This window comes from Dasypus novemcinctus, chromosome 22 (assembly GCF_030445035.2).
Source record: "Dasypus novemcinctus isolate mDasNov1 chromosome 22, mDasNov1.1.hap2, whole genome shotgun sequence".
NCBI classification, from domain to species: domain Eukaryota; kingdom Metazoa; phylum Chordata; class Mammalia; order Cingulata; family Dasypodidae; genus Dasypus; species Dasypus novemcinctus.
In genome coordinates this window covers 6,843,869-6,855,728 of record NC_080694.1, presented here as the reverse complement: position 1 = coordinate 6,855,728, position 11,860 = coordinate 6,843,869, and the positions used below count along the sequence as shown (strand labels likewise).

Genomic DNA, 11,860 nt, shown 5'->3' with positions numbered 1-11,860 from the left:
CCAAAACCTCTCCAAAGATGAAGTCAACAAAATAACCAAATAAAAATGAAACAAAGATAGTTTTAAAAAAACAAATAAAAATAAAAATTTTTAAATTAAATAATAAAAAACACTTTTAGGCATTATATCGTTCATCATTGTAAGATCTGCTGTCTTGTATATCCAGTGACATTTTCTTCCATATATTACCCTAGTATCTTTTTTTTAAATTTTATCTTCAAATAAGCTTTAGGTTATAGAAAATCATGTAGAGAATATAGGGGATTCCTATATACGCTACATCCTCCCCCTATTCCCTTCTCCCTATTAATAACATTTTACATACAGATAGTTCATTCATTACAATACTGGAGCATTGCTACTAACCATGATCAATGGTATACATTATGTTTTACAGTTTGGACTGTATACTTTTATAAATTTTACAAAAGGAAGGACTTGTACACAGAAAACTATGAAACATAAATCAAAGAAAACATAAATAAATGGAAGCATGTTTGAGTTCATGGCCAGACAACTAAATATCATGGATGTCAATTCTACTCCAAATGATTTACAGATTCAGTACAACCCCTATCAAAATTCCAACAGCCTACATCGCAGAAATAGAAAAGTCAGTTATCAAATTTATTTGAAGGTTGTGTGGCCCAAATAGACAAAAACATCTTGAAAAAGAAGAATGAAGTTGGAGGACTCACAAATCCTGACTGTAAAGCATATTACAAAGCAACAGTGGTCAAAACAACATGGTGCTTGGGAAGCAGATGTGGCTCAAGTGATAAGGCCTCTGCCTGCCATAGGGGAGAACCCAGGTTTGATCCCTGGGGCCTCCTGGTGAAAAAGAAGAGAAAGCATGCCTGTGTGGTGAGCCAGTGCCTGCCTGGCAGCCAAGTGCCCATGTGGTGAACCAAGTGCCCATGCAAGTGCCCAGGTGGTGAGCTGAGTGCCTGCATGAGTGCCCACGTGGTGAACCAGTGCCTATGCAGTGAGCCAGTGCCTGCCTGGCAGCCAAGTGCCCATGTGGGTGCCCACATAGCAAGCCAATGCCTGTGTGGCAAGCCAAGTGCCTGCACAGCAAGCCGAGTGCCTGCACGTGAACCAGTGCCCACACAAGTGAGTCATGCAGCAAGATGATGAAACGACAAAAGAAAGATGAAGGAGGTTCAAGATGAAGTGCAGCAGAGACCAGGAACTGAGGTGACGCAATGGACAGGAAACCTCTCTCCACATCAGGAGTCCCCAGGATCGAATCCTGGTGAATCCTAGAGGAGAAAGATGAGAAGAGAAGACAAAAAGAGGAATAGATACAATCACACAGGACTGGACAAAGCAAAAACAGTGGAGTGGGAGAGGGGAAGGGGAAGAAAAAATAAAATGAAAGTACTTAAAAAAGTATTAAAAAACCCCAGCATAGTACTAGCAAAAGGATAAATATTATCAGCCAATGGTATAGAATTGAAATTCATAAATAAGACTTTACATCTATGGCCAGATGATTTTTTTATAAGGCTGCAAAGTCACCTGAATGGGGAAAGAACACAGAATTGATGATTAATATTTTCAGAATTTCCCTTTAGGATGATGCTAAAGGCTTGGCAATGGATAGTGGTGATTGCAGCACATTATTGTGAGTGTAATTAGCAGCACTAAATAATATAAGTGAATTCACTTAAAAGGGCAAACTTTAAGTCATATATGTTATTAGAATAAAAATTATAAGATAAAACATAGGCTTGTACAACACAGTGTCCCATACTGTGTATAATGGACTATAGCTAATAGTAGAAGAATGCTCTTTCATGAATTATAAGACACATGTGACACTAATATAAAGGCATTAAGAATAGGTAGTATGAAAAGTGTGCCAAATGTATGCTATGGCCCATGATTTGAGGTAATAGTCTGATGATATTATCTCATAATCTGTAACAAATGTTCCACCAGGGTGTGGAGTTATGGGAAATCTACACATCTGTATGATTGTTTTGCAAGTTCACAATATCTGTAACAAAAATATATTTTTAAAAATAGTATGGGCTGGGGGAAAAATACATCAAATGTAAGACAAGGAATATAGTTGTAGTAATATTTTGATGATGCTCTTGCATAGTGTGTAACACGTTTCACATCAACACAAAGAGTTGGTGGAGGGGTGATGCATGAGATCCCTGTGTGATGGTATGTATGTTTATTTTGTAATTTTGCAATCTTTACTATACACTTATTGTTTATATGTGTTCATGTATGAATGATATACTTCAACAAAAGTAAAAATAATAAAAAATAAAAAAATAAAAAGTTTAAGGATAAAAAAAGAATAGGTGGTATGTGGGAAAAATAGTCTTAATGTAAAAATTGACAATAGTACATTCTCATTTTGCAACAAAGGTAACTCCTGTTAAAAACATTTCAGTTATAAAACAGTAATCAATTGTAACAAATTTTCCACTCCATTACAAGAAGTTTGTGGTGAGATGGCATATGGAAATCTTATATTTTATGCATGTTTGCTCTGTAAATCCATATTTTCTCTAAGAGTTTTTTAAAAATCAGTTTTTGCTTGCGTTAAATATTTATCACAGGATGAACTTCAATTATAAATGAAAAATAATATTTATATTATCTTATATTTACTGTTCTAATTTTATTGACTAATTTAGTAATTTATTTTTTATGTGTTTTATATTTTTTGGATTATAACACAAACTTCTCAGCACCCACCATACCTATATTGATTCTGCAATCTAGTAGAATTAGTTTAATGTGTGATATAAAATTGCTTACTTCAACTGAAATGAAAAAAAATAATTGCATATTTGTGGTTTACTGGTTTTTCTCTCACTTTTATTCTTTTCGTATGTTTTATTTTATGTCTTTAAAATTACTAATCATAAACATTTTTGTATTTTTTTCTTGGAATGTCCCTGAATTATTCTGACATGGCGAAATTAATATTGTCCTTAAAATTAATCTTCACAAAATGTTAGGGCATCCCAAACTGGACATTTTGTTTAAAGATTCAAAGACTATGCTATAATCTAATCTCAGTTATGCCTTCAATCATTATTATTAATATGTGTTATGAAAATATATTTAATATTTTCAGCAAAGTTACTAAGGTAAAAGTTTCTATTAATATTAATTCTTGTGGAAAATATATTCCCCTTTTTCATTAATATTTATAAATGCTAAAAATTGCTTTGGACACAGTACTAACTTTGCCATTTTTTTAATGATTGGTACATTTTTCTTTGACATGAAAATCATGAAGAAAATATATCCCAATGAGTAGAGTTAGCTGAGAGAAATTGCCATGTTAGTGTATAACACTTTTGTACTCTAACAGCACTGGGACCAGAGTTTTGATAGGCAGTTCCAACAGGGAATACTGGCAAGCCACTTATAAAAAATATTCCACTTACAAAAAACATTCCATATCTGTCAGTTCCCTTGTACTGGTCAGTGAAAATAGACGAAAAGAATGTTATATACTTTCAAAATATTAGCATAGAAGTAGATAACAAGGTTAGATTAAAAAAACAATAAGCAACTATACCTGAAAATAGATTTAATAATTCCAAAGATGTTACCTTTCTATAACTCATAAGTGTTAAAATGAAATAAGGACATGAGGTAGCAAATATAAACATTTATATTTAAGTCGGGATAGGAAAACCATATAACTATTGAAACCAGAAAAATCCCAAGGGGAGGCATCCGTCTTTTGTTTTCTCCAAAGACAATTATGAATATACTATTGAAATAGAAGTAAAAGTTCAATTGACTGCTTTGCCAGTTATGGTTCTTTACATAATAGAAACAGCTCACAAGGCTATAAAAGGAAAGATTCGTAGTAAGAAAACTTTATAGCACAGCATGACCAAGAAAGCTTAATGCAGTATTAGGGGGTCTTGGACTTCCAGGCACACCTTCCTGTGGTCATCCTCAGGCACAGGAGTTATGCTTCCCTTCAGGAGCACAAACCAAGATGCCTGGGAGAAATGTATTCTCAGGAAAGCCACAGGCTCATGAAGTGGATGTTTTATGACTCTCTAGTTATATAGGCAAAACAAGGAACTGTGAGCAGCTCAATAAACAGAAACCATGAGACCCTAACAAAAAGCAGATGAAAAACAATCTGTACATTTCAATAACTATTACAGATACATACATACATATATATGCGTAATATATATACATACACAGAACACTGCACGGAAGCTTAATGTTTCAGACCCAATGAAGGCTACATGAATAACTATTTAGTGTATTACAGCCCAATTTAGACAAAGATCAGCAGGTAGTTCCAGGTAATGCTGGAGATAATCACAGAGTTGTAAGAGACCAGCTTAGGTTAACACTGTACAGTGCTTAAATACATAGATAAATGCATCTATTCCCGAATAAATATAAGAATATTCACTTTCATCAAGAGCTTTTTAGTGATCAACTTCTCCAAACCTGTCTTCATGGCTTTGTTTCTAAGGCTGTATATAATGGGGTTAAGAGAAGGTGGCAACAAAATATAGAAAGCAGATAGAACGAGATCAAAAAATGATTTAGACCCTAAAATGGGTTTGAGGTAAGCAGTGAAAGTCGTTGAAAGGAAAAGTGCAACAACCGTCAGGTGTGGCAGGCAAGTGGAATAGGCTTTTGACCTTCCTTGTGTGGAGGGAATCTTTCTGATAGTGGAGCAGATGTGGATGTATGAAATTATGATGCTGACAAAGCAGCAGAAATCCAGTACTGCACTAACGAAAATAAGCACAATTTCTGTAGTTACATGCTCTGAAAAGGAAATAGCTAACAACTGGGGAATATCACAAAAGAAATGCTGTATTTCATTGGGTCCACAGTAAGATAAAGACCAGGTGTTTGCTGTGTGAATAAGCGATATCAAGCAGCCACTGAGCCAAGACACAGCTGCCATCCGCGCACAGGTGCCCCTGTTCATTATCACGTCATAGTGCAGGGGATGGCAAATGGCAGCCTAGCGGTCAAAGGACATTGCCGTGAGAAGACACAGCTCTGCAACTGCTAAACAAAGCACCAGAAAGATCTGGACAAGACATCCAAGGATTGAGATGGAATTACACTGTGTCAAGGTGTCCACAACAGTTTTGGGCACAATGGCAGAAATGAGGCAAAGATCAATGACAGACAGATTTCTTAAAAAGAAGTACATGGGTGTATGGAGGCATGAGTCTAAGGAGGTTATGGTGATGATGAGGATATTTCCCATCAAGGCAGATAGATAAATTACCATAAAAATTACAGCTTGTAATAGCTGAAGCTTCCATGGGCCAGCAAAACCCAAGAGAAGAAATTCTGTCACCATTGAGCTATTGTTCATTCTTTATGACAGGCTGGAATGAAAAAGAAAAGGAAGTTATTTTTTTAAAGGATCAAGAAAGCCGAGTGTTCCTATTTAATGCTCAGCAGAAATGAATAAATAAATGTTGTCTGTGTCTGTGAGTGTTTATGCTGCAGATGTGTCCCAAAACTAGAGCCTCAATAGTAAATTTGCTCCAACCATAAAAATTCGGTTTATTATTACTATGTTCCATAAATGCTTTGTTTTATCAAGTCTTATGTTTCTTTTTATAAACCCTAGGCATGATGATGTTATTCAGGCAGATATATACCAACTGTTTTCCATGCTGCTCACTATCACAAAATTGGCAGAAAGTACCCTGTTCATCAGAGAGGGCTTAATTTACATGTGATAAGATGGGAAAGAAAAGAAATGGACTCTTGCATATGTTCATGCCACAGCCTCTTTTCTATTTTGCTTTGTAATATATGTTTGCCAGTTGATTGATTTGACTTATAGTTACCTTTTATTTTTCAGTTATCTTATAAATATACCTTATAAAATATTTGACATGCTTCTTTCTAAGTTCCTTAAATTCCCTTTCTTCCCACTCTATTTAAACTTCTAAAGTATATTCTGAGAGTTTTAGATTATTGTTTGTAATTGACTAAACATATTACTAATGTTTCTTCCTTTGCAGTATGTTTCTCAAATATCTCCCATTATATTCTCATTTCCTTTCACTTCACTAGTGCTTACACTTATAGAATAAATTCATGCATTTATATATATGTATAATACTGCTTCACAACATAAATGTTAGAAAGTGATCCATTTTTTATCTACAAATGTATCTATTTCTTTTCTCTGTTTCACAAAATCTAACCCTGGTTTCTGACTCTGATGACCATGTGGATAATCTGAAACTTTCACAAATTTGTCTAAATATAATGCTATATTAAAAAGTTTTCAATTTTTCTCTATTTGATTTAAAATTTGCCTATTTGTGGATAGAAAGTAATGAAAAACATTAGAAAAGCTTATATGTTTATGATTATATAACTGCATTATAACTTTTAATACTATAATTGATATATCCTCTGTTAATGCCTGATATCTGTGATTTGTGTTTCTGTCTCTCCAATTGTCCATCTTTCTCCATCCATTTAATAATATGATTAACTTAATTTATGGCAAAATTTTGAGAGTGAGCAATTGTTTCAAAATGTGAGGCGGGCAAATTCTGTCTAATATGCTGAAACCAGTTGACCTGTACTTATTTAGCATATAGAAAAGCAAGCCATAGCAAGCATTTGATAAAAGCCTTCGTTACTTTCTTTATTGAAAAAATTAAGTATGCCTTCATTTAGATCTTTAAAGCTCTGTACAATGTGTTTCCCCCTAGATTTGCTCTAGCATTCTTACCTTTTGAACTATCATGTATTCTTTTCTAAATATCCTGTTTTAATCCTTTGAATATCAGTTTGGTGAATAATAAATGAACATATGAACTATTGTGACTGGGTATTTGGTAGGAAGCAATATTTTTTCTTCCATAATTTTTTGGAAGAAAGCACCTCAAATCCATTCTTTTGTAAAGTATTCCCAATTAAGAATTACCAATTTGACCAGCCTGCTGAAGATTTATTGGCGATTTTTATAGTGCGATGCCATATTTTTCTTCTATGTAAGCTCTAAACCATAAGAATTCTTTATGATGCCCAAGTTATTCTCCTTATGAAGCAAAAACTGTAATTGACAACTTAATGATTCATATGTATCCTAAAATCCATTTAGTGCTCTCTATTTTAATATTTTCACAAATTGTCCTTAAATTTTAAGTTCTTACTTCATTTTTTCCCCAACATTTTTCATTGCTTCTAGTGTGCTCAACACCAAATTATACATTAAAATTCAGTTACAAATTATAAAAATAAGTTTCAGGTCTTATTTACTGGTTTCAGTGTTTTATATAACACTCACCCTCATAAAACAAAACCTTTCTGAGCTCAAATTTCAGAAAATATGTACACGAATAATCTTTTGTTTCTATGTAATCTATATAGAAGAGACACATCTCTATGTCTTCTGATCCTAGGACAGACATATAATCATTCTAGAACCTTTTGCTATTAAAAGATTTAGATATTTCTCTCAGACCTCTTCTTTTGTATGTGGAAATTTAAACAAGCAGAATAAAAGCAAATTAATACTAAAATATCTTTCATATGCAAGTAGTCAGCAGGCTGCTGATATTGCTGCTGGTGAAATGATTATTGAACATTACTCTAAGTGAATAATGTTAATTCTGACTTTCAAACACTAAGAAATTTCCCCCATAAAGAAGCACTTTGCTTCTTGCTTGCTTGAGTTTACAAACAGAGATGTCAGTAAGAAAACAAGTAAGGTCATTGTTTTATCTCTGCTGCTTATCTCCCAAAGGCTTGACCTCCTAAATATTCCACAGGGAGATGCTGACAGTGCAGTTGTAATTAACTTGCCTCATCTGCCTTGCAAATTATAAGAGAGGAGCCTTGTACTATCTTAAATGTGGAAATGGACTACAACAATTGGTCTGTGCTTACCAAAAAGTGACTTCAAATACTTATATGTAAATGAGAGTGTTTATATTTAGTGAAATGGTATTAAGAACATACTAATCCAATCATTCTTTTAGCCATTGAGGAGAAGAGACCACGTGCCTATCACATTCCCAAGTATCTGTTACCTAAGTTACAGAACAAATTCACCATTTTTATTATATAATTCCTTCTAACCAAAAGCCATATTTTCTTCTGTAGAGCTCTATTGGTCAGTGTGATTTTTAAAAAATATTTATTTATTTATTTATTTCTCTCTTCTTCCTCCACCCTGGTTGTCTGTTCTCTGTGTCTATTTGCTGCGTCCTCTTCCTTGTCCGCTTCTGTTGTTGTCAGCGGCATGGGAATCTGTGTTTCTTTTTGTTGCATCATCTTGTTGTGTCAGCTCTCCGTGTGTGCTGCACCATCTCTGGGCAGGCTGAACTTTCTTTTGTGCTGGGCGGCTCTCCTTACAGGGTGCATTGCTTGCACGTGGGGCTCCCCTGTGCGGGGGACACCCCTGCTTGGCATGGCACTCCTTGCACACATCAGCACTGCACATGGGCCAGCTCCACACAGGTCAAGGAGGCCCGGGGTTTGAACCACGGACATCCCATGTGGTAGATGGACACCCTAAACACTGGGCCAAGTCTGCTTCCCTGGTCAGTGTGATTTTAATAAGGGAATTTAATTGCTCAAAAACAGAAAGCGCCACCAAATTACCTGCACTGAAACATTTAAAAGGCAAGTTAAACAGTGAAACATAAATAACTAAAATTTTTGTGTATATATAAACTGCTTTATATTTTTGAATCATTGGTTCATTTATTCATTAATATGTTGTCAAAAAAGGCATTTAAATGAGTCAAGTTGGACAAGACATTTTAGGTTTGTTGCTAGAAAATGAAAATAAAATGATTCTTTTTCAGATACAATTGATGTGTGCTAACATTGCAATGAATCTCAAAAAATCACACATGACAGTTTGTGCACTATTAAACACAAGATTAAGTCAGGTACTTTTAAAAGCAGGTTATCTAAGTAGCTGGACTTTCTTAAGTGCTTAATAATGCATAAACTATCATGTGTGCTAATACTTTGAGATTCATTGCAATGTTAACAACATTAATTGTGGTATCTGAAAGAATCAAAATGGAGAAAATGCTTGAGAATTTGATAAAAATATAATTCAGGGGGATATTTTTGAAATTACTGCACAATAGAAAGATAAATGAATTTATATAGATCATATATTTTGAAAACAATGATAAAAACATGTGACAATAATAATGGTTGTACCAAAAAGATAATAATAGATGCAATTCCTTCTTTGAAGGACTCAAAATCTGCTGTGAAAATTTATGTGAAAACACATTAATATCATAGAATAGAATTAACTAAATTCATAAAAAGTTATGAAAATACTGTTCAAATTTATAATCCATTAGCAAGCAAATGAGTGAAATTCAATGAAACTTTATATATAAACTAAACATTCATTAAAGAAAGACTTCGGAGGTTAAAGAAGGAAAAATTCATTTTGATATTGAGAGATGAAGCTATGTCTTCAAGAAAACAGGAAAAATAGTTAACAAAAAATGAAAGACATAAGAGCATGGATTAAATAAGATCTCAAAAGCAACTGACACTAAATCTTACTTAATATTAAAATATATGCATATATAAGTGCTTTAAAACTTAAAAAATCTCAATTATATTTTCAAGTTTCTTATCATAAAATCTTCATTGACAATACTTTCTCATTTACAAATATGCATGGAATTTCATGAATATTTTGGAAATTAAGCAACATATTCTTAAATAAGCAATGAGATAACTAAGATATTACAAGGAAAATTAGGAAATATGTGAGGTGAAAAAAATGGGGGAAAAATCACCAAGTATTATAGAATGCAAAAATATACCTTCCCTGGTTTGTTGCAGCCAAATGAGGAAAACAGACATCTTCCTTCCTGTCAGCAGTTTCAAGGGAAAAGGGAGGGGTGGTCAGGGTCTTTTCTTCAGTGAATGCAGCTGACAGAGTCCACTTTAAATCTCTGTTCTGGAGATTCAACACAGGAACACAAGAGTCAAAACTCAAACAACTTGGAAAAGTGCACTATCACCATCTGCTGGCTGGTCTGGAAATTGCATGGACAAAAACTGTTCATGTTTTCTCTCTCTCACCCTGGGCAAAAATCTGTGATCCACTTGTAAGTCCCTGGCCTGATTTTGGAAACTTAAGCTGCGCAACTTTAAAGACTGAATTAGTTGAACAAAATATCAAAGTAAAGCTATGGAATAAAAACAATAAACAAGAGAGAGAAATTGGCCCCAGAGTAAATTCACCAGCATATTCAGATGCCTAGACAGCAGCAAAAAAATTGCAAGCAATACTAGAAAACAGGAAGAGATGGCCCAGCCAAAAGAAAAAAAAATATCCTGAAGACATACAGAATTTAGGAAAATCAGTGATAATCACACAACCCTCCTAAAACACTTCAAAGAATTTATAGAAAATATGACTCAAGAAGTAAAGGATATTAAGACACTGGGTGCACATAAAAAACAATTTGAAAGCCTGCAAAGAAAAGTGATAGACTTTATGAGAATGAAAGACATGGTGGATGAGATTAAAAATACACTAGAGGCACATAGAGCAGATTTGAATTGCTTGAGGAAAGAAGGCTTTGAAGGCAGAACATTTGAACTGTAAAGTACAGGAGAATAGAAAGAGAAGAGAATGTGTAAAAATGGAACAGAATCTCAGGGAATTGAATGACAACACAAAAAGCACAAACATTCACATTATTGGTGTCTCAGAAGGAGAAGAGAATGGAAAAGGGGCAATAAGAATATCTGAGGAAATAATGACCAAATCTTGCCAACCCTTATGAAGGACATAAATATCAATATCCAAGGACAACACACCCCAAATTAATAAATCCAAATAGATCTATCCTGAGATGCCTACTATACAGAATGACAAATATGAGACAGAGAGGATTCTGAAAGCAGCAAAAGAAAAGCAAAGCATCACATACAAGGAAAACTCAATAAGAGAAGTATAGATCTCTCATCAGAAACCATGGAGGAGAGAAGAAAGTGGTATAATGTATATAAGGAACTGAAAGAGAAAAACTGCCAGTCCAAAATTTTGTATCCAGCAAGCTGTCCTTCAGAAATGAGGGTGAATCCAAAGTCTTCACAGACAAACAAGAACTGATATAGTATGTTACCAAAAGACCAGAATTACAAGAGATACTAAAGGGTTGCTGAAAGGAAAAAAACAAGGATGTCAGATTTGGAAAGGAGTTTAGAACTGGTTATTAAGAGAGGTAAACTAAAAGATAACAGACAATAGAACAGTATGACAACAGAAAACTGAAGGACAAAATGGATTAACTAAGCAATGCCTTTACAGAAACAACACTGAATGTTAATGGATTTAACTCCCCAATCAAAAGACATAGACTGATAGAATGGATTAAAAAAATGAGCCATCTATATATTGCCTACAAGAGATCCAACTCAGACATAAAGACACAACCAAGTTAAAAGTAAAAGGTTGGAAAAAAGTATTCTATGCATATAGAAACCAAAAAAGAGCTGCAGTGGACCAGATAAATGTAAAATAACAATATTACAGCATACGAACAATAATTACATGATGCAAATAGTAGATTGTTCCTGTGATCAGTATTCTGTGAGTTTCTTCATACAAAATAAGCACTTGTTTTTAATTGAGGAGGACTGGTAAAGAGAGATATTTTTGGATACTTCATTCTTCTTTAACCCTTTCTAGTGCATACTCATTAATTAATCTATCTGCATCAACTATGATTTAACATGACTACTGTTGAAAAAGATTTTGAGTTTTCCTGCATCATAAAATTATGAGTTGGCATATTGTTATTTGCTGTAATTTACTCCAATAAGATGTGAAAAATTCCCAAATAAGAATTTT

At 33.9% G+C, this 11,860-nt stretch overlaps 1 protein-coding gene across 1 annotated transcript; it reads right to left on the bottom strand.

Annotated features, from left to right (window-relative positions):
- Positions 1-4,393: 4,393 nt before the first annotated feature.
- LOC105746422 (olfactory receptor 14A16-like) lies at positions 4,394-5,353 on the bottom strand. The gene is given in 1 exon segment (XM_012526429.1): positions 4,394-5,353. A coding segment is annotated over 1 exon segment (960 nt).
- Positions 5,354-11,860: the final 6,507 nt, after the last annotated feature.